This window comes from Nothoprocta perdicaria, unplaced genomic scaffold (genome assembly GCF_003342845.1).
Source record: "Nothoprocta perdicaria isolate Ctin4 unplaced genomic scaffold, notPer1 scaffold_119, whole genome shotgun sequence".
Classification (NCBI taxonomy): Eukaryota; Metazoa; Chordata; class Aves; order Tinamiformes; family Tinamidae; genus Nothoprocta; species Nothoprocta perdicaria.
Window position 1 is genome coordinate 401,696 of NW_020454305.1, and position 19,684 is coordinate 421,379.

A 19,684-nucleotide genomic window follows, 5' to 3' on the forward strand; every position below is an offset into this window, starting at 1 on the left:
TCTGCAGTCTCAGATGGATTTTTCTAGTTCGTCTTCCACACCTCTGAATATATCTGTTTATCCTAGTTTACTTAGTGAACCTCACAAAGGATGAACCTTTTTTTGAAAAAAAAAAAAACAAAAAAAACCCCAACCATTCAAGGGTACAGTTTCCTGAGACTTAGCACATAAAACAGCTCATCAGCGTGGAAAAAGGGAGGTGTTGATTCTCTGTCTTTTCCTCCCCACTCCCATCTGTGCACACATTTAACTCTTGAAGGAGCACAGGAGGAGACCTGGATGGTTTGCTGCTGCTACAGTAAGTTTAAGTCGATTCACAAACAGACCCAACAGGTGCCAAGCCTTGGTGACAGAGGGTGAGACTCTGGGAAGAGCAGCCCAAGGGCAGAGAGAAGCAGAGAGGAAGGGATGAGGCAGGGAAACAAGGGAGTAAAAAGTCCTTTTTGTTTTAGTCAGCTGCCCAGGGAATCAGGGCGCTCCTGGCCTGACTAGTTAAGTCATCTGCACAACATGAACTCTTCCCCCAGAGAAACGTGGGGCATCTTCTCAGCCTGTTTGTTTTCTTCTGGGCTGGCTCTCAAGAGCATCTCCAACTGTTTCCCTCCAAGTTCAGGCTTTCCTTATGGTGCTGAAGCTCACCGCTGCATCCCAGCGCTTGTGTTTACTTGGGAGAATTAGTCTTGGTGAGTGGCTCGGCATTGTTCTAGCGGAGCGAGGGGGGCCGGGACAGGCTTAGTGTCTGGGACACTTAGAGCATGGTCCGTCGGTGACAGGGGCGCCGCTGTCACAACACATCTCCTGCTGGTGGGGCTCTGGAGTCGGGCCGGCCGCCCAAGGAGCGAGGCCTGCAGCAGGGCGGCAACTCAAGGCAAGAGGGGAAACAAACGCAAAAAGAAAGTTTCCTCTCCTAGTTTGGCTTTATTTGGAGGTACAAGTTAAGACCCAGGGAAATGGAGAGGTATTAGCCTGGAGAAAGGACAAGGGTTGGACAAGGACAAGGAAAGGACAGTTTAGGTTTCAGGGGTGATTCTGTGAAGGCCCAAGAGGCAGGCAGCGGCCCCGTGCCAGCTGATGTTCGCTCGTAGGAACACACATATGAGACTTATACCCTTCCCTGAAGACATTTCTGGCTTCTTTTCTGGTGCCCCAGAGAGATCTCTTTATTTGAACTTGTCTTTGAACAGATGCACAGCCAGGTTTGCTGTGGGTATTTGGGCTTTGGACGTGGACTATGAAACACCTTTGTATTTACCTGTAATACCTGATGCAACCTGAGTAATAACAGTGTAAGGTGTATTTGGGTTCTACACGGTAGTTTGTGGATGGTTTTGAAGTTTTTCTGTATAGTCAGAAATACAGTTTTCTTTCAGCATCATTCAGGAGTTAAGTGCATATTCTTCACAGGCCTGAACTGAGCAGCGGGGAGCCTTTGTGCGGAGGATTAGTTTTTTCTTCCAATCATACACTGAATATCCGTGAAGCAGAGGGAAATGTCTAAGTGCATTTACCATTCCTATTCCAGTGACTCTGTACAACTGCTCGTACGGACGAAGTGACTGCAGTTTGTGCCTGGCGGCCGATGAGGACTACAAATGTGTCTGGTGTGAAGAAGAAGGCAAGCCAAGCAAATGTGTTTATGAGAAACTCTGTCGAGCTCCTCCTACTGAAACGTGCCCTAATCCAGAAATTACTCACGTAAGATTGCTTTTTTTTTTTTTCTTTTTTCATTCTTCCCAGTATATTATTTTTCAGGAGAAAAAGGCATCTAAGAGAGCTCATCCTGAAAGGCATTTCTTTTCTTCCTAGGGCATTAAGCAAGCCTCTAAATAGCTGCAAGGAAATAATGCCAGTAGTGATGTGTGTGAAAGGTTTGTAAAGACTCGTAATAGGAGAGTGAATGGAGTCTTTGAGACTCCTTGCTCTGTAAGCCTTGTTCTCCCTGTGCTGTGAGCCAGGCTAGCAGTGCATGCTTAAACATGGCACTTGATTCTTGGGAATTAGCACGGATTTTTTTTTCCTGTCCTGAAATCTGTTCTACCTAAAAGATGTCTATAAAAGAGGTTCACCACATGTGAACCCTTAGCAGGCTCATTAACAGGCTTCAAACTAGCCTGTTTCATGGCATTTAAAAAGGGAGCAGGTTGTTTCTGTGTCGTGATTTGTTTTCCAGGTGCCAGCGATTTTATCCAGCTCATTCTGGAATGAAAGCCCAGGCTGTAGAAGTTTAATTTAAGAAATCAGAGAGAGAGAGAGGCCGAATGTCGCCCTCTTGCACAGCACTAGTTCAGTGGCTGCCACACTCGCCCAGGAGAAGGGAAAGGCATCGATTTGCCTTTGTCCTCCAGGAGCTGAAGCAAAAAGTGACAGAGCCTGGGCTGCTTTTGGCAGCTCCTTTTCAGCAGCAAGACAAATGCTGCTTTTCGGGGGGGGGGGGGGCGGTGCCTATAGAGCAGTGATGCCCGCTGCTACTGGGCAAGTCTACTGCTACTGGGCAACTTATGGATGTAAGTCGAAGCATAGGAAGTTCCATCTCCATGTGAGGAAGAACTTCTTTTGTGTGAGGGTGCCAGAGCCCTGGAACAGGCTGCCCAGGGAGGTTGTGGAGTCTCCTTCTCTGGAGGTCTTCAAAACCCACCTGGATGTAGCTCTGTGCCCCGTGCTCTGGGTGTCCCTGCTGGAGCAGGGGGGTTGGACTGGATGATCTCTAGAGGTCCCTTCCAACCTCAACCACTCTGTGATTCTGTGAAATCCAAGTCACTGCAGCAGCAGGGTTAGGACTCAAAACTCAGACAGTTGGTAAAAGTGTATCTTAAGCTATCAAAAAATGCAGCAACTCTCTGGCAGAGGCTCAGAACCACAAAGGGGATATATGTCACTCAAATAAGATAAAAACAGCTTGATTCTGAAGTCTGTGGCTCCAGCAGGCAGAGACGTGAAGACCCTCCTGAGCTTGTAGTAGGGCCTGTGGGACAGGCCGTGGTGCTGTGTCCGAGAGGAAAGGGCAGCTAAATACCTGAAGCCTGTCCAGGAAGGCAGGTATCCTAGAATCCTGACAAAACATACGGAGAGAAACACTCACATAATGCCTCTGCCACCATAAAGTTGGTTTGAAAGAGGAGGAAAAGGAGAGCAAAGAAGAAGGAAAGTATTTTCACCCTGCGATGCTGTTTGTACCTAGTGGTGGATATAACAGTAAATATCAAAGATGTTCTGATACGTTTAGGTTTTAAAGCTTCTATTGCTTTCAAATGAGGGCAAAATAATTTGTAAAATAAACTGATCACTCATTTTTTTTCACCTACTACATTTATGGGTTCAGTGCAAAGGAATGGTAAGGGATTTGGCCTTGGAAATTTGAAAGGGTAAGAAAATAGTCGGAAAAGTGATCCTGGAGCTGGGCTGGACAGCGAGCAGCAAGCAAGGAAAGCCTCAGCCTTGCTGCCACTCAGACTCACAGCCCAGGCAGAGGCGTTAAAGCCTCTGAGGAGCAGCCTCTGCTCAGTGGCTTCCAGCCCTTGGGGCTGCAAAGTCTGCAATTGCAGAGCCCTGCAAAGCTGCCCAGGTGACGCGGCCTCGCGCGAGCTGCTCCGGGCTCTGCCAGCAAAGCAGGTCGCTCCCCCAGCAGATCCTCACAGTGCTGCTTCACGTTGCTTGTTCCCCTCCTCCATTTACTTCTGAGATGCCCACTGCCACCAGAGGATTTTCTCCATCCCTACTTTAATCACAAATTCCTTAACAAGCATCAGTTCATCCTCCTGTTTGATGCAGCAAGGAAGACCAGGGGACTGAAGAAGCTCCCACACAGGCTGCGTGGGGCACATTTTCTGCTTGGAAGGCATGCAGGTCTAAGACCAACCCAATGGGTGAAAACCATGGGGGAAAGAAGCAAGCAGACAACAAAAATGAAAATAGAAATGCCCAGTGAAATACTTACTGGGTTATCTGTTGGATTATTAATCCTTTCCATTTGCTTTTCAAAATCACAGTGCTCTAAGGGAGGGAGCAAATTTAAGGCAGAGTAAACACCAGGTAAGAACTTTGCACAGCAATATCTGCCACAGGGTCTCTTTGGATTTTTGTACTGTGTGTTTAGGTGGAGGAAAAGAAATCTGAAGCTAATTAATTTGTGTTCTGAGCTAATAAATAACTAGCAACATTAATTATATTGACATGAGTCTTAAAAAAATCTTATTCATTGTAAGTGCTGGTAAATCAAAGAAGCTTTAAATGATATGAAAGAGCAACATGGTGGCTAGTATTTCAATGTTTTTTGTTTTTTGTGTTTTTTCCCCAAACACAGATTGAGCCAAAAACTGGACCACTAAGTGGCGGAATTCTTTTGACCATAATGGGATCTAACTTGGGTATAAAAGCAGAAGATGTAAAAAATATAACAGTGGTAGACCAGGAATGTCTTTTTAAAAAGGAATTCTACTCTGTTTCCACAAGGTAATTGCTGCCTTTTTTTTTTTCACACGATTATAGGAGAAAATAGGAACTTCTGTGCTCTTTCATGACAAGAAAAAGATGTCCTTGCAATTACAAGAAATTATCAATACAAGAATGCAGTGTATTTGTAATAGTCCATTCCGACATGTCTGAGGATTTACTTAAGATTGTTATAGATTCTAATGCAGCAGCAAATTTATGATAGAGCAGTACCTTTGTGATTGGGATTGCCTTTTATTTTACGAGTTATTACTTTAAATGTTTTACATCTTTGTATTTGTTTTCGAATTGAAGGCATTGTAGATGTGCAGCCAGTCACTACAGTCTGTGCGGACACTGAAGCAGAGTTCAGCCAGGCAAGCGAGTTTATAGGAAAGTCAGGCAAAGCAGGAGGAAGCTTCAATTTGGTGTCGTGTTTTAGCCACAAAGGTTCTTTTTTGGGGACAGGGAGGGAGCCCAGCGTGTTGGTGAGACTCCAGATGACTGACTTTAATGGCCAAAACAACAAGCCCGTGGATGTTGAATTGCCTAAGCAGGTTAGCAGATGCCTTGTGGCTTGCTTGTCACACTCTCAAACGCCACCAAAAGTGAAGATAAGGTGCCTAGGTTCTTCTAGAGATCTCATGGTTATTTCAGTTTTTGTCAAGCATCTAATATCAAGAAATACCCTTTTGATATTAGCTGACAAAAAGCATAGCATGAAGGATCAGGAAAGGATCAGGAGTAATACTAATAATAATGATGTATTTCAAACAGTTTCATTTGTTTCTTTCACTTTTGGTATTTCAAATTGCAATCGAAACCTTGCCTTCCTTTCTCATTATTTACTTTTAAGGGTAACGCAGTAATTTCTTGCTATTGTGGCTTGTTTTAAAAGGTCTTCTGAAGATGCCTAAGTATTTTTTAGCTTTTGAGAAGTCAGATTGTGAATCAGGCAGATTTAGAAGCTTCCTCACCCCAGTGACCTGGAATGTGCATAGATGTCCATCTCTTACGGTCTCCCACCCCATCCACATTGATTTCCCAATTTCCCATAGTCATCTTTTCTCATTCTCTGTTTCCATGTGTGCAGAAGCTGCACTGAAACACAGCGTCGCCTCGCAAGGATTTTCCCCAGCCTCTTGGCTTTCTCTAAAGCTTTCTGATATTTTTAAATACATGGAAAGAAGCCATCATGGGATGGCTGCTTCCTTGTATCATAGCAACATTACTGATTTCCTAAGTTCTGCCCATGTAGTAATGGGTGAGGATAAATGCAACTTGCATAATGTGATTTACCAACAAATTAGGGACTTTTTAAGGATGTTCTCCATTAGGGGAGCCTTGAAAAAGAAGTTATTCAGAATCTCCAAATCGTGTCCATAATCTGCTTTCTAGATCTTTCTCCTTTCTGTGATTTTTACCTCTTTTCTAAAATGAGAAGGGGAAAAGAAGCCCCCAGGCTTCCCCTCCTTGTCCTGTGCAGTAAAAAGTCATCTTTAGGAGATGCTTCTTCCCAGGGTTGGGAGGGCAGGAAGGCTTCCGACCCTTGAGCTGCTTTCTGTCCTGCCTCCCTCTCTGTTGTTCTCCCTTTGCAGCGAGGGGGAAGGGAGGCCAAGGAAACCCTGGGCAGAGCAGGGAGCTTTTTCTCCTCTTAAAATCCCTAAAACCTCCTGTTCCATCTTCGCCCCTCCGCCCTGGCCCCCCACTGCTCTCTTTAGCTTAACATAGGGTTGAAATTCATCCGGAGGCAGCACTTCCCCGACTGCCTGACAAGGAGATGCAGCTTCCAAGAATGTAGCAGGGATGATGAGGAGCAGGCACAGGCAGCCGCGCACATGCCGGGACACGCAGGAATCTGGAGAATTTTGTCCATTTGCCAGGACCCAGGCTCGGCATTGCGGAGGGCTCTGCTGAGAGGCTTCACAAGCCTTTGAGTACAAGCCTGATTTAAGTTTATCATTCCCAGTAAATGTGGAGGGAGGAGGTTCTGGAGAGGGCGTTTTGTTTGCTCTTTGGGATTTGGGAGAAAATCAGGTGTTTTGGAAGAACAGCAATGATCCCAAGAGTGAAGGACACCCTGAGTGCGGTGCTGCTCAGGGGGTGCCCGGTGCAAAACTCGCTGCCTGCAGAGGCCACAGACCTTCTGTGCAGCCTTAGCTGACAGCTCTGCAGGAAGAGCTTGCCCCCGTTTTCCGCTGTGCTGAATCCTTACCTGCCTGATCCCTATCCCTGCTTGCCCTGCGGATCACTGTTGGATCAAAAATGGAAGCCGCGCAGCTGTGGCATGACGGCCGTTCGCACAGGATGTTTTCTCATCCAGGATTCCTTGACCTCTGATTTTGCATGAGTTACCTGGGATTTGCTTTCAGTGAGCAGTAATTCTAAGGGGATTTTGAGGGTAGGTGTGAAAATAGAGTAGTTTAAAGCTGCAAGATGACAGGAGGCACAGGAGGAGTGTCACATGCTGAAGTACACCGAGATACAAGGGAGCTCATGGTCTGATACTTCCTTCAAGGTGGGAGGTTTCTTTGTGTCTTTTATTTTTACCATTTCCATATACAGTGAAAACAGTGCTTGGGATTGGGTAGTTTCATTGCTGATTTTGGAGTGAAATTGATTTTTTTCAGTAGAAGTCACCTCTACTAAGTGACTAGTAAGTAGCTGCAGTGCAGGTTTCAGTTTGGCTTTGGGGCAGAGACAAGACAGAAATATTCTTGGGTGGTTTTGGTGAGAATCTCTGAGCCTGAACTCAGGTATATTTGGTGGTATAAAAAGGTTTGAGCTTTTGCTTGCACAATACGTGGCAGCTAACAAAAATTTGCTTTTGGTGTAATGCATTCCATTGTATTGCAGCTGTTATTTTTAACAGATAAACTTCCATTATTTATTGTTAGGATCGTATGTGAAGTTGGAAGAATGACTGAACCAAAAGAAGGTCAAATTGAGGTTAACGTCAATGGAAAACTGGGCAAATCACCAAGCGATGTGAAATTTACCTACCAGGTAGGTGCATTTCTTGAAGTGACCTGTCATACCTAGGGCATAACTTATGTCTAAAATGTCCCTTTTAAGCACAAAGTCACTTCTGCTTGCCAAACAAACTTTGTTTTGTCAACAGTGTTATCATTTCAGTGTGTTAGCAAACATGGAAGCATTTCCTTGCAGTAAAAGTACACCAAAAATCTTCTCTTGACAGCATAGCCAGAGTCTCAAAATAAATACAGTATCATTACTGAACAAAAAAAAACACACAATGGAAAAAATGAGGTGTTCTTTAGATGCGCAGTGACTGCACTGTCTTAATGGTTGTGTTTAGATTAGCTGGCATCCTTAACTGTGAGAATTAATGCACAGCCACTGAAGAATAGGTAATGAAGATGCATTTCTAAAATATAATTTATTTAATTAAAAAATATAGCATGCAGAGAATTAATGCACAGCCGCTGAAGAATAGCTAATGAAGGTGCATTTCTAAAATATAATTTATTTAATTCAAAAATATAGCATGCAGAGAATAAGCAGGGTCCTAGATATCATGATGTATGTTCCTATTACACACACACTTGGGTTTCATTGTCACCGTGAAGAAGAGTTTCAGCTATGTCTTTGATTGCTTTACCCTAAATGTGGTCCCAGGTTACAGCTGTTTTAGCCTGTGGTTTAGTAGCAAGTAGCTGTAGCTGTGAGGTCTTCAAAATTTATAATAGCCTGTGAGAGCAGAAATGTTTAAATAATCTCTGTTCTCATATTGATATTTGAAATTACCCCTATAAACTGTAAAACTATAAAACATGAAGAGTCTGTTAGGTTTTATCATCTCTCCATTGTAACTTCTGTCTCATTAATTCTGGATTTCTTATGTGGAGGAAATGAAGGGAATCAGCAGTAAGAGCTGGAGTAAGAGGCAACTGAGAGGAACATGTCCTGTTTTCACAAAACAGGCTGTAACTCTCTTCCTAAGCAAATGTCTCCTCTCCCAGGTGGGATCTCCACAAAACTACTTCTTACTTGAAAATGATTTTTTGATGTCAACAACCTGCTTTGCTTTTATGTGAAAATGTAGGTTGTAGTTAAACTTTCCTCTGTCAGTGTCATCCCTCTTACCTGCAGAATGAAATGTGCAGAAACATCATGGTGATGTTGCCTGTAAGACCTCTAGGTCGGAGGCGTTTGTAGGAAAGCCAAAATGGGATGAGATTTTGACTTGAATCCATTGTGTGGGATAAATTTTGCACAAATCCTCCTCTGCTTCCCCAGAGGGAAGTAGCGTTTTGCTACTGAAGAGAAAATCTCTGGAATGCATCTCCATGAGAGTCTGGAAAAGGCTGCTCTACCTAGGTGTCATCAAGGCAGATGTTTCCATGAAAGTCCAAGACTTTCTAGGTGCCAATCCTGAACTAAGCTACCTACTGCTGAAGAACATTTTTATTTACTGCAAAAATCTTTCCATACGGACTCTATTTACAAAGCATGAGGCAATGACAGGTGATACAAAATCCTCAAGTACTGCACTGCATGCCTTAGAATAGTAAAATAGTTTCTAATTTCATTTCCTTATTTTTGCTCGGTGAGAAAACGAAGCAAAGTGTGGACGGCAGCAGGATTAAAATTAGTAAGAGGGTGTCATGTTCCTGCAGACCTCTGCAAGTGTATTGTAGGCTTTTGGGCCTTTGGCATGATCACAGCCAACAATTAGTGAGTTTATATTATCTTAAAAGCTACAGTCTTGCTTCACTGTTGTTTTCAGGCTGTTCCTCTGTCACTTGTTTCAGAAGACATGCAAAATCTGTGTTTTATTTAAAAACTTCTATTCAACATACACAAAGAAAACATTCTTCTTTCAAAGAGCCTTCCTAAAATATTTTATATTATATGGAGTTTTTTTTCTGTTCTTGAGCACATTATCTGGCTGCCCTCCTGCTGGCAGATATTGCTGTTTCTACTGTCTGCTTTAATCACTATAAGCAAAATAGCTTCAGCTTCAGCAATCATCACTTCAAACACAATGCACGAAGAGGCAGAGCAGCTACCAGCCTGTTGGGTCTGTGCTTGCTAGAAGGGTCTACCTGCTCTCTGGCCAGACTGCAGCCGTGTGTGTGTGGCCAGTGGCTGCAGCCAAGAGCACTGAACCCATTCCTGTGTGTGTCTCGCTGCTGCCGATCCTGACCCTGAGTGGTGAGGTGTGTTTTTAAAGATGAGCTTGTAAGGGGCTTCCACCTCTACTTCTGCCCCTCCTTGCCAGCACAACTCATTTCTGAGCCAATGAATAAGTGAGACTTCCATTAGTAAAAAATCCAGCTAGCAAGGGGAGCTGTGGCTTCCATTTGAAGTGTTTTTTTAACTGTGCTGGCCCATAGGAGTCTGTGCTGCATACTTAGCACCTATATTTGCTGAATACCAAGGAAATAAAAAGTCCTGTTTCTCCCTACGCATCGCAATTTCTTCTCTCCCACTCCAGTGCTGTATTTAGGTCCAGACATTCCATGGAAATTAAATTCTGGTAGCCTCGTCCTCCTGCACTGACCTTTCCCTTGTTTGTTTGACTATAAGCAGAAGCAGGCAGCAGCCATTCTCCTTTTTAGTGAAATAGAAATGAAATGATGCCGAGCTTTCATATGCAGCTCTGCAGTACATCTGGAATATTGACAGCTCTGCTGGTCTCTAAGAAAAGGGAGCAGCAGCAGAGCTAAAGGGCTGTCCAGGGTTTTTTTTTGATTGATTGTTCAGCTCTGTCTATCTGATTTGCTCGTTACTGTGGCAGTGAGAAACGGTATCAGAGTACAAAAGGAAGGAGACAAGTTCTCCTAGGTGTAGGGCTCGGGTATGCTGCTCACGTGCAAACATGACTCCTTTCTCATGCCACCACAAACAGAGAACCGCAGCGATTCGGGGATCTCCGGTACTGGTTTGCAAGAGCAATTCTGTGAGCTTTAGCCTGTGTGGATTAAAAAGAATGTATGGTTTCAGGAAGTTCAAATACACGTAAAGCAATGGAATTAAAGTTAGCACCTTGCAAAAATTATAGCACGTTTCTGTGGCTTTCTGAGCAGCTGAAGGTATTTTAAGGACTTATTTTGAAAATAAGGACATGCAGTAAATCAGGAAGTTTGTTTACCTAAACAAGATGAGATGAATAACCAAAAAGAGAAACAAATGGAGCCAAATATTAATCTGCTCTAAAAGAAAATGAAGCTGACTACTCACTATACTGGAAGCTCAAAGGTGAGTGTGAACAGCACAGAAGCATTTAACATGCTGCTCTCCTCCACCTTAATTTTCTACCAAGTTGGCAGTTTCCTCTTATCTTCATCCAGTTCTGGTTTCTTTCTTGATGGTTGAAGCCCACACTCTGGGAGCTCTCATGCACAGGGCCAGCCTTGCCACGAGGCTTTTGTGGCAGGCTGGAGCTCCTTCCTTCATTCTTCTCCCTGAACACATCTTCACCTGCACAGATTCCCTCTAGTTCTCATTTTTCTTTACATGGTTTGTTGCCATTTCAATTGATGCTGCTAAGCCAGATATCCATAGCGGTCTGGAGCTGACGGCTTCCATAGGACCCTGGCTCTTTTATTACTGAGTTTCTGTATGTTGTCATGCTCAAGGACTAGGAGAACTCCTGGGTAATTCCGGGCTTTAGGAAAGTGGGCCCTGCCTCACACAGATATCTTGGATTTATCATTCAAGTTATGCGCTTAAATATATGCCCCACCATTCAGTGCTTATAGTTCTGCTCAAGAACTGCCAGGGAGCACTGGGTCACTATAGATATACATTATATAATATTATGAAGTTATAATGAATACTTTTGCGTTTCTCCATGAAGGCTCTGTGTCAGCAAAGCTCTGCGGACTTTGCATAAAACCTCAGGATTAAAAGGTGCTGCCTTGAGTGAGAAAAAAGCAGTTCACTAAAACAGTGCCTGGAAGCACAGGGTCGGTCTGCAGCATTCGCAGCTTGTCAAGGAGCAGCCCTGGAGACCCAGCTCGGCCTTGCGCTAGGCTCGGCCCACGCACTGAGGCCTGGGACACCAGGACAGGCCCCACCACTGGCACAGGTGCAATTCCCTCCTGGAATATCCTGTAGGTGGCAGGAGAAACAGGAAACAGGTTCCCTCGAGGCTGAGGGGAGGACTGAGACAAGGGAAAGAGCAACTCCTAAGGACCGGCCTTCCCTGTTCAGGAGTTTAACTTAATCCTTATAGTTCTCTGAGAGTCAGCAGAGTGACATTTTTACCTCCAGGAACGTGGCTGGTGCCTCGAGCGCCTCATGGACTATGGCATGTTCATGCCTGTGCTTTTTGTGTATGTCCTATGCAAGAATGATCTGCCCGTGAAGACTACATTGGGTAGTTTTGGTCACAAATGGGTTGTTTTACAGACCTGCTACAAGAACCAGAACTGATTGCAGCTGGGTATGGGGTAAGGAGGGGGGTGTGTTAGGTTTCCATATCGCTCTTGGAAGGGAGAAGTGGAGAAAAGGAAGGAGGAGACTAATGCAGAGCAGTAGTATGTTCTGACTCTATGTATTTATGAAGGTCTTATCCCGTGCGTATGTGCATCGTGGGAGGCCAAGGGCACGGCGTCCCTGCGCACTGCTCCTCGGGAATCACGAGAGCCCGTCCGGACTTGCGAGGACTTGCACTGACACCGAAAGGCCCAGCTCGGAGGCCACTGCCTACAGGAGCTGACAGATTGGGGACTTAGCTGGTTTTGCCATGTGCTGCCTGTCATGTCCATTTGAACACATCCATCTGGTGCTGGCTTCCCCCCGCGCTGCGTCTCTCGCAGCGGCAGCGTGGGGATTTACCCAGCCACCATCCCCATCTCCTTCACCAGTTGTTTCTCTCCTGCAGTCTGGCAAAGCTGCTTTTCCTCCAGCAGCCCCTCTGGAGCATGGATTTTCTGCCAAGGTTTATTTGCATCTCTGTAAGGCTCCCCTCCTCTGTTCCCTTCCTACTGCTTCTGAATTTCTGACCCATCCAGGGAATCACCACTAACCCTTTTGGTGGCTTTTTGTTTCTCTGCTCGACTTTCTGTGTTAGTGAAGGATAAAGGGCAACCGCTTTTATCTCCCTGATGTAGTTCTTAGACTGGAAACTTCCCACCACGGAGAACTATTATAGTAAATGGCATCTTTATTTACAGAGTCATGCCCAAGAACACAGACAGGTCAGGATGTGGCTGTCAACAGAAAAGTCAAAAAAGCAGAAAAATAAAAAACATTAGCGATTCAGACCCTAAGTGGATGTGCAGGAGCGTGCTCTTACCTATTTCTGAATACTGTGCAAGGGGCCAGAATTGAGTTGGTGCAACATGACGCTGTAAACTAAGAAAACTGCAAAGCAATAGAGAAAACCAAAGGAAAGGAGCATTAATCAGTGGCACATTGGGTCCTGACTGGTAGGTGGGTGAGTGAGAGAGAAGCTGTGGATTGGCTTGACCTAGCCCTCCAAAAGCACTTTCAGCCTATAAAAAGTCTATTTTAATAATATATCAATCAGAAACCTAAAGAAATAACAGATCACCCTGCAAATTTTGCAAAAAAAAAAAAAAATGTGCAAGTGATAAAGCATTGAAGATGAAAGAGTTCATTCTAGATTAGTAAACAGGATGAAAAATGTGAATGCTCAGAGAGTCTGCGTTAACTCTATCAAGAGCAACAGCCATGTACATTGCTAATAAGTAACTTCAGTTCCAAATGTGATTATAGCTGGGGCAGGCATGGGAATAATTCACCCTCCAGCACACAGCAAGCACCAAACTACAAGGAAAAATATATCAATATTTTTGTGAAACAGATTTGTAACAAGGGAAAGGATACAAACAGAATGCAAGGGAAAGGCTTCCAGTGGCTCTGGAGAAAACATGGTGCTGGAAAATGGCCCGATCGTGAAGTCATATACGTACTTGGGCCAGTGGAAGCTGTGTTGCCAATACTTACTCGTTCTTTTTTCTGATACCACAGTGCTGATGAAGTACAGAGTGCCTGCAAGGACAGGTTGTTACAGTCTTGAGGCAAACCCCAAAATTCAGTTTGAGAAGCTCAGAAGGGCCCATGCTGCAGAGAGGAGGCAGTAGCACATGGGAGAGTTAATGGCAAGTGAGGGTTTGCCAAGCTGCAAAGACTTCACTGCTGTTGCATAGAGAGCATGTGAGTTTGCTGCCAAGCAAGCTGGTGCTGTGAGAACATGTTGTTTCACAGGCAGTGTACAGGGATGTCACTTAGAAATTGGCTTTCTTACTACCCCAGTTTGCGGCACATATATAGCCACAGCCTTCACTATATAGCCTAAATCTGGCCATGAGCAAGAAATACTGTCAAGATCAGATTATTTCTTGAGGATAAACTAAGCAATAGGGAGCAAGCTGCATCTGTTGACAGTAGATCCTTGCTCAAGTAGCGTAGATGTGGATGGGCATGTGTTTTAGCAAAACTACAGCACAACTACAGTGCTACTACAAACACAGATCACGATCATAGAAGTGTGAGAGGGTGAAACAGTCACTCTGCTGGTACACGGCCCACAAGACTCAACAGGAAACAGGCGCTGAGCAATTGGTAGACACTGGAACACAGTCTTTAAAAGCAGGAAACCCATATGCAAGAAAATCTGTTACTGCAAAAAATAAAAGATTTGTTCTCATTCAGACATTTAGCTGTCTGGAAGAATGAACCGTGCTTGTATTGTGACAAGGCAGAAATGCTATCCACTGAAATCTGAAAGTAAATTCTTCTTTTTCAAGCCAGAGAAGGAAAGGACTGAAATATATGTGAATTATGATGTTCTGCACTTCAAGGAATTATAAAACCAAGGTTAAATCAGTGTTTGTAGAGTTGCTCAAATTTCACAGTGTCCATGAGAAATGAAATATTGCCAAGTCCTCACAAAGAATGAGGCTTTCCAGAAGAATTATTTTAAAGCTCATATAAATTCCTTGTAGGTCCCATGATCAAAATGTCTGCCTGGTTTCGTAATTGCAGCAGTCTCTGAGGTGTCTTGCTGCAGAACGTGTGACGTCCCCTGGGTGCCTTCTCACTGAGTGAACTCACTGAGGGAGAGAGGTGCGGAGAGCCGAGTGCGGAACATGGAAGTGGGTGTTTATGGTGATCCCGGGGCTGAAACAGTAAAAGGGAGGAAATGAGAAGAAACCAGACAGGTCCTGGAGGTGTTTTGCAAAAGGTGGAATCACGGGTCTAACAGCTCTTGAGATCTTGCATTTCTGCTGCCTGACCTTTCGGTATTGCTCAAGATTCAGTGCAAATTAAAGAGTTTTGTGCCTTGGGAAAGGCAGTGTTTTTATGCTGCATTTATATAGCTCGTGCAAGGTTTGCAGTGCAGGATTTGCCCTCTGCCCCGCGCTTGCTTTTGCAGGGAGGAGTAATCTCCGATAAAGCTTAAAGAGGAGCTCATGGCTGCATCCAGGGGGTGCAGGGAGGAGGTTTGCAGCCTTGCTAGGATGTGTGAGATTAGACTAGACCCCACACTTGCAAAGCCCCTGAACCCCTCTGTGCTTGCTTGAGTGCCAGGTCAGTGGTGGGAAGGGGCTGACTTCTCCTCGGGTAACATGAGCCCTCCTGAAGGCTTGCAGCACCTCTGGAAGTGCCTTTTCAGATTACATTGGCATTCAGCAAAAGGTCTTTTCCTGTTAATCCTGTCTGTCTAACTTTCATGATCAAAAAGTGCTTTCTAGTTATGCATTTAGATATGTAGATAGTGCAGATTCATTGCTGGCCCTCTAAGAAGACCTCCAGGTTAGCTGATAAAGCTTTGCTCTTTGAGCCATCCCTGGACGTTTTAGGAGAGCACCAAAAGTTGCTTGGAGTGCATTAGTTTTGCTATAAATTGATTATTAAAGTTTTACAAATAATTGATAATATACTTAAAATACTCATTCTGTCAGACCATCCAAAGAGGAGGGACACAAAAAAATGATAATGTGAAACAGAAAATAGCTGGTTAAAATTAATCAAATCGTTTTGGTGATAAGTTTACAATAATGAACTGTTATTATGCGATGCTTTGTCTTAACAATCGTCCTGAAGAATTCCCCTGCACACAGGGGACGCTTGAGTTCCTGCTTATTAGATCATCTTTATGAAGCATCCACATTACTCAGTCCCTGGAGTGCTCTTGGTGTTTGCAAAATTACTTTAAATAAGTTAAATAGGAATACTTCAAATTAGGCTATTTTAAAATAGTCCTTTGAGGAGTGGCTGCAAAATAAAGAATTGAAGAGAAAATAAGGGTTAAATGTAGCTATTCCACCTCCCCCTTGGCTGGTACCTGGTGTTAGCTGCCACAGTGATTCTTGTCCTCAATTTTTAATTCTGTCCCAGGTGAGTTTGAGATGTGCTGACTCCTCTGCTCCAGCCATGTCTGGGATAGAGGACTGAGCTGTTGTTGTTTTCCTCTGGAGTTGTGTTTTACCCTTCAGAAAAGTCAGAGTCTTGCTAAGAAAACAAGAAATTGAGCACATGCTTAGCACCTTATGTTATTTACAGATAGCTCTGTTTTTCTATGGTTACATATTTACCCAGACAGTATATCCTAGCTCACAGACAAATAGAAACATAGGCCACAACTGAAAGATCCTTCATGGAAAATGGCACTGGACAACTCTGTTCCAAGCATGTGGCTTGCTCAATGGATAGTTAGCCCCATAACCAGCTGACACTCTGCCAAATTTCCCAATCAAGCAACCCAACTGAGCTTCATTAGTGTAATTATTTACAACTGTTGCAGGAATAAAGGGCTGCAAGGATGTAGCAGAAGTTTCCAGCAAGCTCCTTGTGGTTTTTACTGTATCATTTTACCACACTGAGGACAATGATGTTGGTTGCATCAGAAACTCCTTCCTCTTCTTCCCGAGTCTATACTAAAAGTTTTAGCCTTAAATAGAGGTACTACTAAGGAAAGAGGCTGTGAGTTTTAAGTAGTTTTCCTGAGGCTTAAGAATAAAGATTTTATCCATTCCTTAGCAGTTCTTGGAGGCATTTTTCTTCTGAAAATTTCTCATATGTGTTAGGCAGCAAATGATTGCTTTGGTTTTTAGTGCAGATGACAGACTGGTCCAACACACTTAATATTTTGTGATAGTCAAGATCTAAAATTGACTGCAGTTATCACCCTCTGCCCATGTGATAGGGTTACAGTTAAAATATTTGATACATTTTTATAAGTATTTTATTTAGCTTGCACTTTGTATATGATACTGATTGCAATGTTTATCAACCAAATTTTGTTACAGAAAAAGCACAAGGGAGCTTTTATGCGAAATGCATATCTAGATTTGTGTCAGCTTAAACCTCAAGTGCAATTTTTAAACTGAACTAGTTAGAACACCACAAACTTACAATTTAGTCTTCCATGACTTATTTCAATTTAACTGAAATCCACAGAAGAGTCCTGACAGGGGGGCAAGCAAGCTTTACTCAGATTCGTTGTATTGAACTCAGGATGATTCTTTTTTGACTTAACCCACACTTGAACAGTGCCTTTGATTCTCTTCTCTACATAAAATCTTGTAAACCAAGTGATGTATTAAATTTAAAACAAAATCAAAGGTGAGTGTGTGCAAGCAGTCATACGCTGAAGCAGTATAGATCTTGAGGAGTGAAGGGTTTACAAACAGATTTCTCTTAGGGAAGAACAGCAATTGACACCCAATTAGTGTTAGAGCATGTTCCTAAGGCTCTGTGACTTCCGAGCAAATTACAGTTGTCACTGTGGATTTATGAAGTGTGCTGAGCCGTGATGCATTCCTTCCAGGAGAAGCTGTTCCGGCATGGAAGCATAGAGCTGGCACTGCAAGTACTGGTTATCGGGGTTTCTGCGGTATCGGTGCTCCAGTAAAACGTGTAAAATGTGTTTGTAAAGTAAACTCAAGGTCAATCGAATGCGTTTTTGCTGATTTCTTCTCCTTGATGGAAACCTGGAGAGGGCTCACTGAGCTTGAAGGGAGCTGTGGTGCATCGTTCCCCCACCTCCTGGCCTTTTCTGAGCCCTCATTCCTGAACATCGGCTTAGGCATGAGCAAAATAACACGGGGAATGGCTCTCTGCTGCTTAATAGCGATGGTTCACTTTACTCAGGTATTTCTCTAAATATCATTCCCACTAAGATGATATTTAACTTCCATTGGAGTTGGCTGGGACCCCTTTGCTCTCCATTTCCAAAGGGAGCTGTGGCTTCTCCTCCCTGGAGCTGGACGTGTTGAAGGGGTGGCAGTCTGGCGAACTCCCATCACCTAGGGCGGCCTTCAGCTTCCTTCCTCTTCCTCTGTTTGCACACATTTCATACTGAGCAGCAGCAGCTGAGGGCTCCATGACCAGCTGCTCATTTCAGCAAGGCTAGGCCGGAGGAGGAGGAGGAGGAGGAGGAGGAGAGAAGATCTTGTTTGCAAATACACAGGAGCAGCGGCTCATCACTCTCTTGTGTAAGGAACGTCTGTGTTTGAACATGGATCAAGATGCCTAATTACACACCAGAAAAGCAGTATCTGTGGCACAGCTTCCCAAACTTCTGACCTGATAGGCCTTAGCAAATACAGGGCCCCTTGCAGCAGCAGCCGTGGTGCTCGTGTGGAGCCAGGATCTTCCCTGAGCCTCTCCCCGGGCCCAGCAGCCTCACTTGCCGTAGGATTTCGGCATGTCCGTGAGCATCCCGGCCAGCGTTGGGAGGCACGAGGCAGGAGGCATCCCCTGGCAGCCCCCGTGGCATCAGGGCGCTGAGGAGCAGAGGAGGCTTTGCTCCCGTTCTCAATCCAGGAGCTTCAGCGTTACCCAGAAGAGCGATGCTTCTCTGAGCTGGGCCTAGGGACTACTTAAGTGTGAAGTAATTAAATTGCATCATTCATGAAAATGACCCTCACTGTGAATTTCCATTTGTCAATTATCCAGGAATAGCAACTGTAATCACTGAAATGAAGACTGAGTTGAGAACAAAAGGAGTGTCAGTATTTGAGAAATTTAAATTTCTGATGAATTTGATAATAATTTGCAGCATGTCTGCTTGTTTCCATTGATTTAAAAAAAAATTCTCTGAGATTCTAGATGAATAGAGAAAATTAATGTGCTCAGATTTTTTTTCCAAGCTCACTGCTCACAAAAGGAGATAAAACTCATTTTCCATGACCGCAAGCCTTATGAGAGAAATGAAATCTTAATATCCTTTCTTTTTTCTACCAGTTTTGAAAACCTCACTTTGCCTCTCTTATAGTTGATGTAGAGTGTATTCAAAGGGCAGGGAAAGGCTGAGGTACACTCAGCCAACACGAAGAGGAAAATCAGAAAATAAGCGTGAAAACAGGAAGTGCAAGAGGAAGCTCTTACAAACCTAATGGCCACTAACTCTGTGCATTTTGCAAATGAGGAGTTTTAAGTCAGTAGAAAGCCTCATGAAGCACAGTTTGGAAAAAAATCACATCATCTATCACTTCTTCCTGTGTTCATATGGGCATTGTGATGGAAGATTTGTGGGGTTTTGTGTTCTTTTGACTTTGATATTATGTATATATTATTTATAATATATACATGTTAATACTAGTGTAAATATTGATTGATTCTCTTAATGTATTTGGCTGCTTCCCCTTTGCAGGAGCCTCAGCCCACCGGAATAAGCCCGGAACGAGGCCCGCAAGCCGGTGGGACGGCGCTCACCATCACGGGCACAAACCTGGCTACGGGCTCCAAGAAGGACGTCCACGTTCTCGTCGGCAGCGAGCCTTGCAACGTGTACGTATGAATGCCCAGGGCTCCACGTAGGCCTGCGTCCTCCCCAGCACCCATCCAGTGCCGGCCTTTTGGAATTACACGGAGCTACAGCGTGGCCCATGGAGACTCGTCCCGTGCAGAGGGCTCTGCCCTCAGCACTTAGAGAGAAACCCGGGGACTCCAGCTGGAAGAAGCAGCTGCAAAAACAACCATAGTGGGAGAACTCAGCGACACAATGTTCCAGTCTCAGCTTTCTCTGCTTGACTGGCCCTTCCAAACGCCTCCGTGATTTCCCACACTGGCTCCCCTGTGGTTCCATATAAAATTTTAATCTTGTAATGTCCCTTGACTTGTTCCTCTCTTCTTTTTGTTCCTTCTTCCTCCACCAAAAGGAATACCATGAAGTGTGCTGACACAGTGTTGCTCCTCTCTGTGTGTGCATTGTTCCTTTTCATATCTTTTCATATCTTTCTCCTATTTTCATATCTTTTTTGTTAAGCTTTTAAGTGACCTGGAGAAACTATTATTCCCTCTAGTAGTT

General features: G+C 44.2%; 1 protein-coding gene across 1 annotated transcript in view; it reads left to right on the plus strand.

The window, feature by feature from the left end:
* PLXNB2 (plexin B2) overlaps positions 1 to 19,684 on the plus strand; it is a 111,343-nt gene that overhangs the window by 58,367 nt on the left and 33,292 nt on the right. The window contains exons 13-16 of the mRNA XM_026053801.1: positions 1,523 to 1,695; positions 4,301 to 4,449; positions 7,326 to 7,434; positions 19,028 to 19,164. Of these exons, the coding sequence (XP_025909586.1) occupies positions 1,523 to 1,695; positions 4,301 to 4,449; positions 7,326 to 7,434; positions 19,028 to 19,164 (568 nt within the window). The remainder of the gene's footprint in view (positions 1 to 1,522; positions 1,696 to 4,300; positions 4,450 to 7,325; positions 7,435 to 19,027; positions 19,165 to 19,684) is intronic.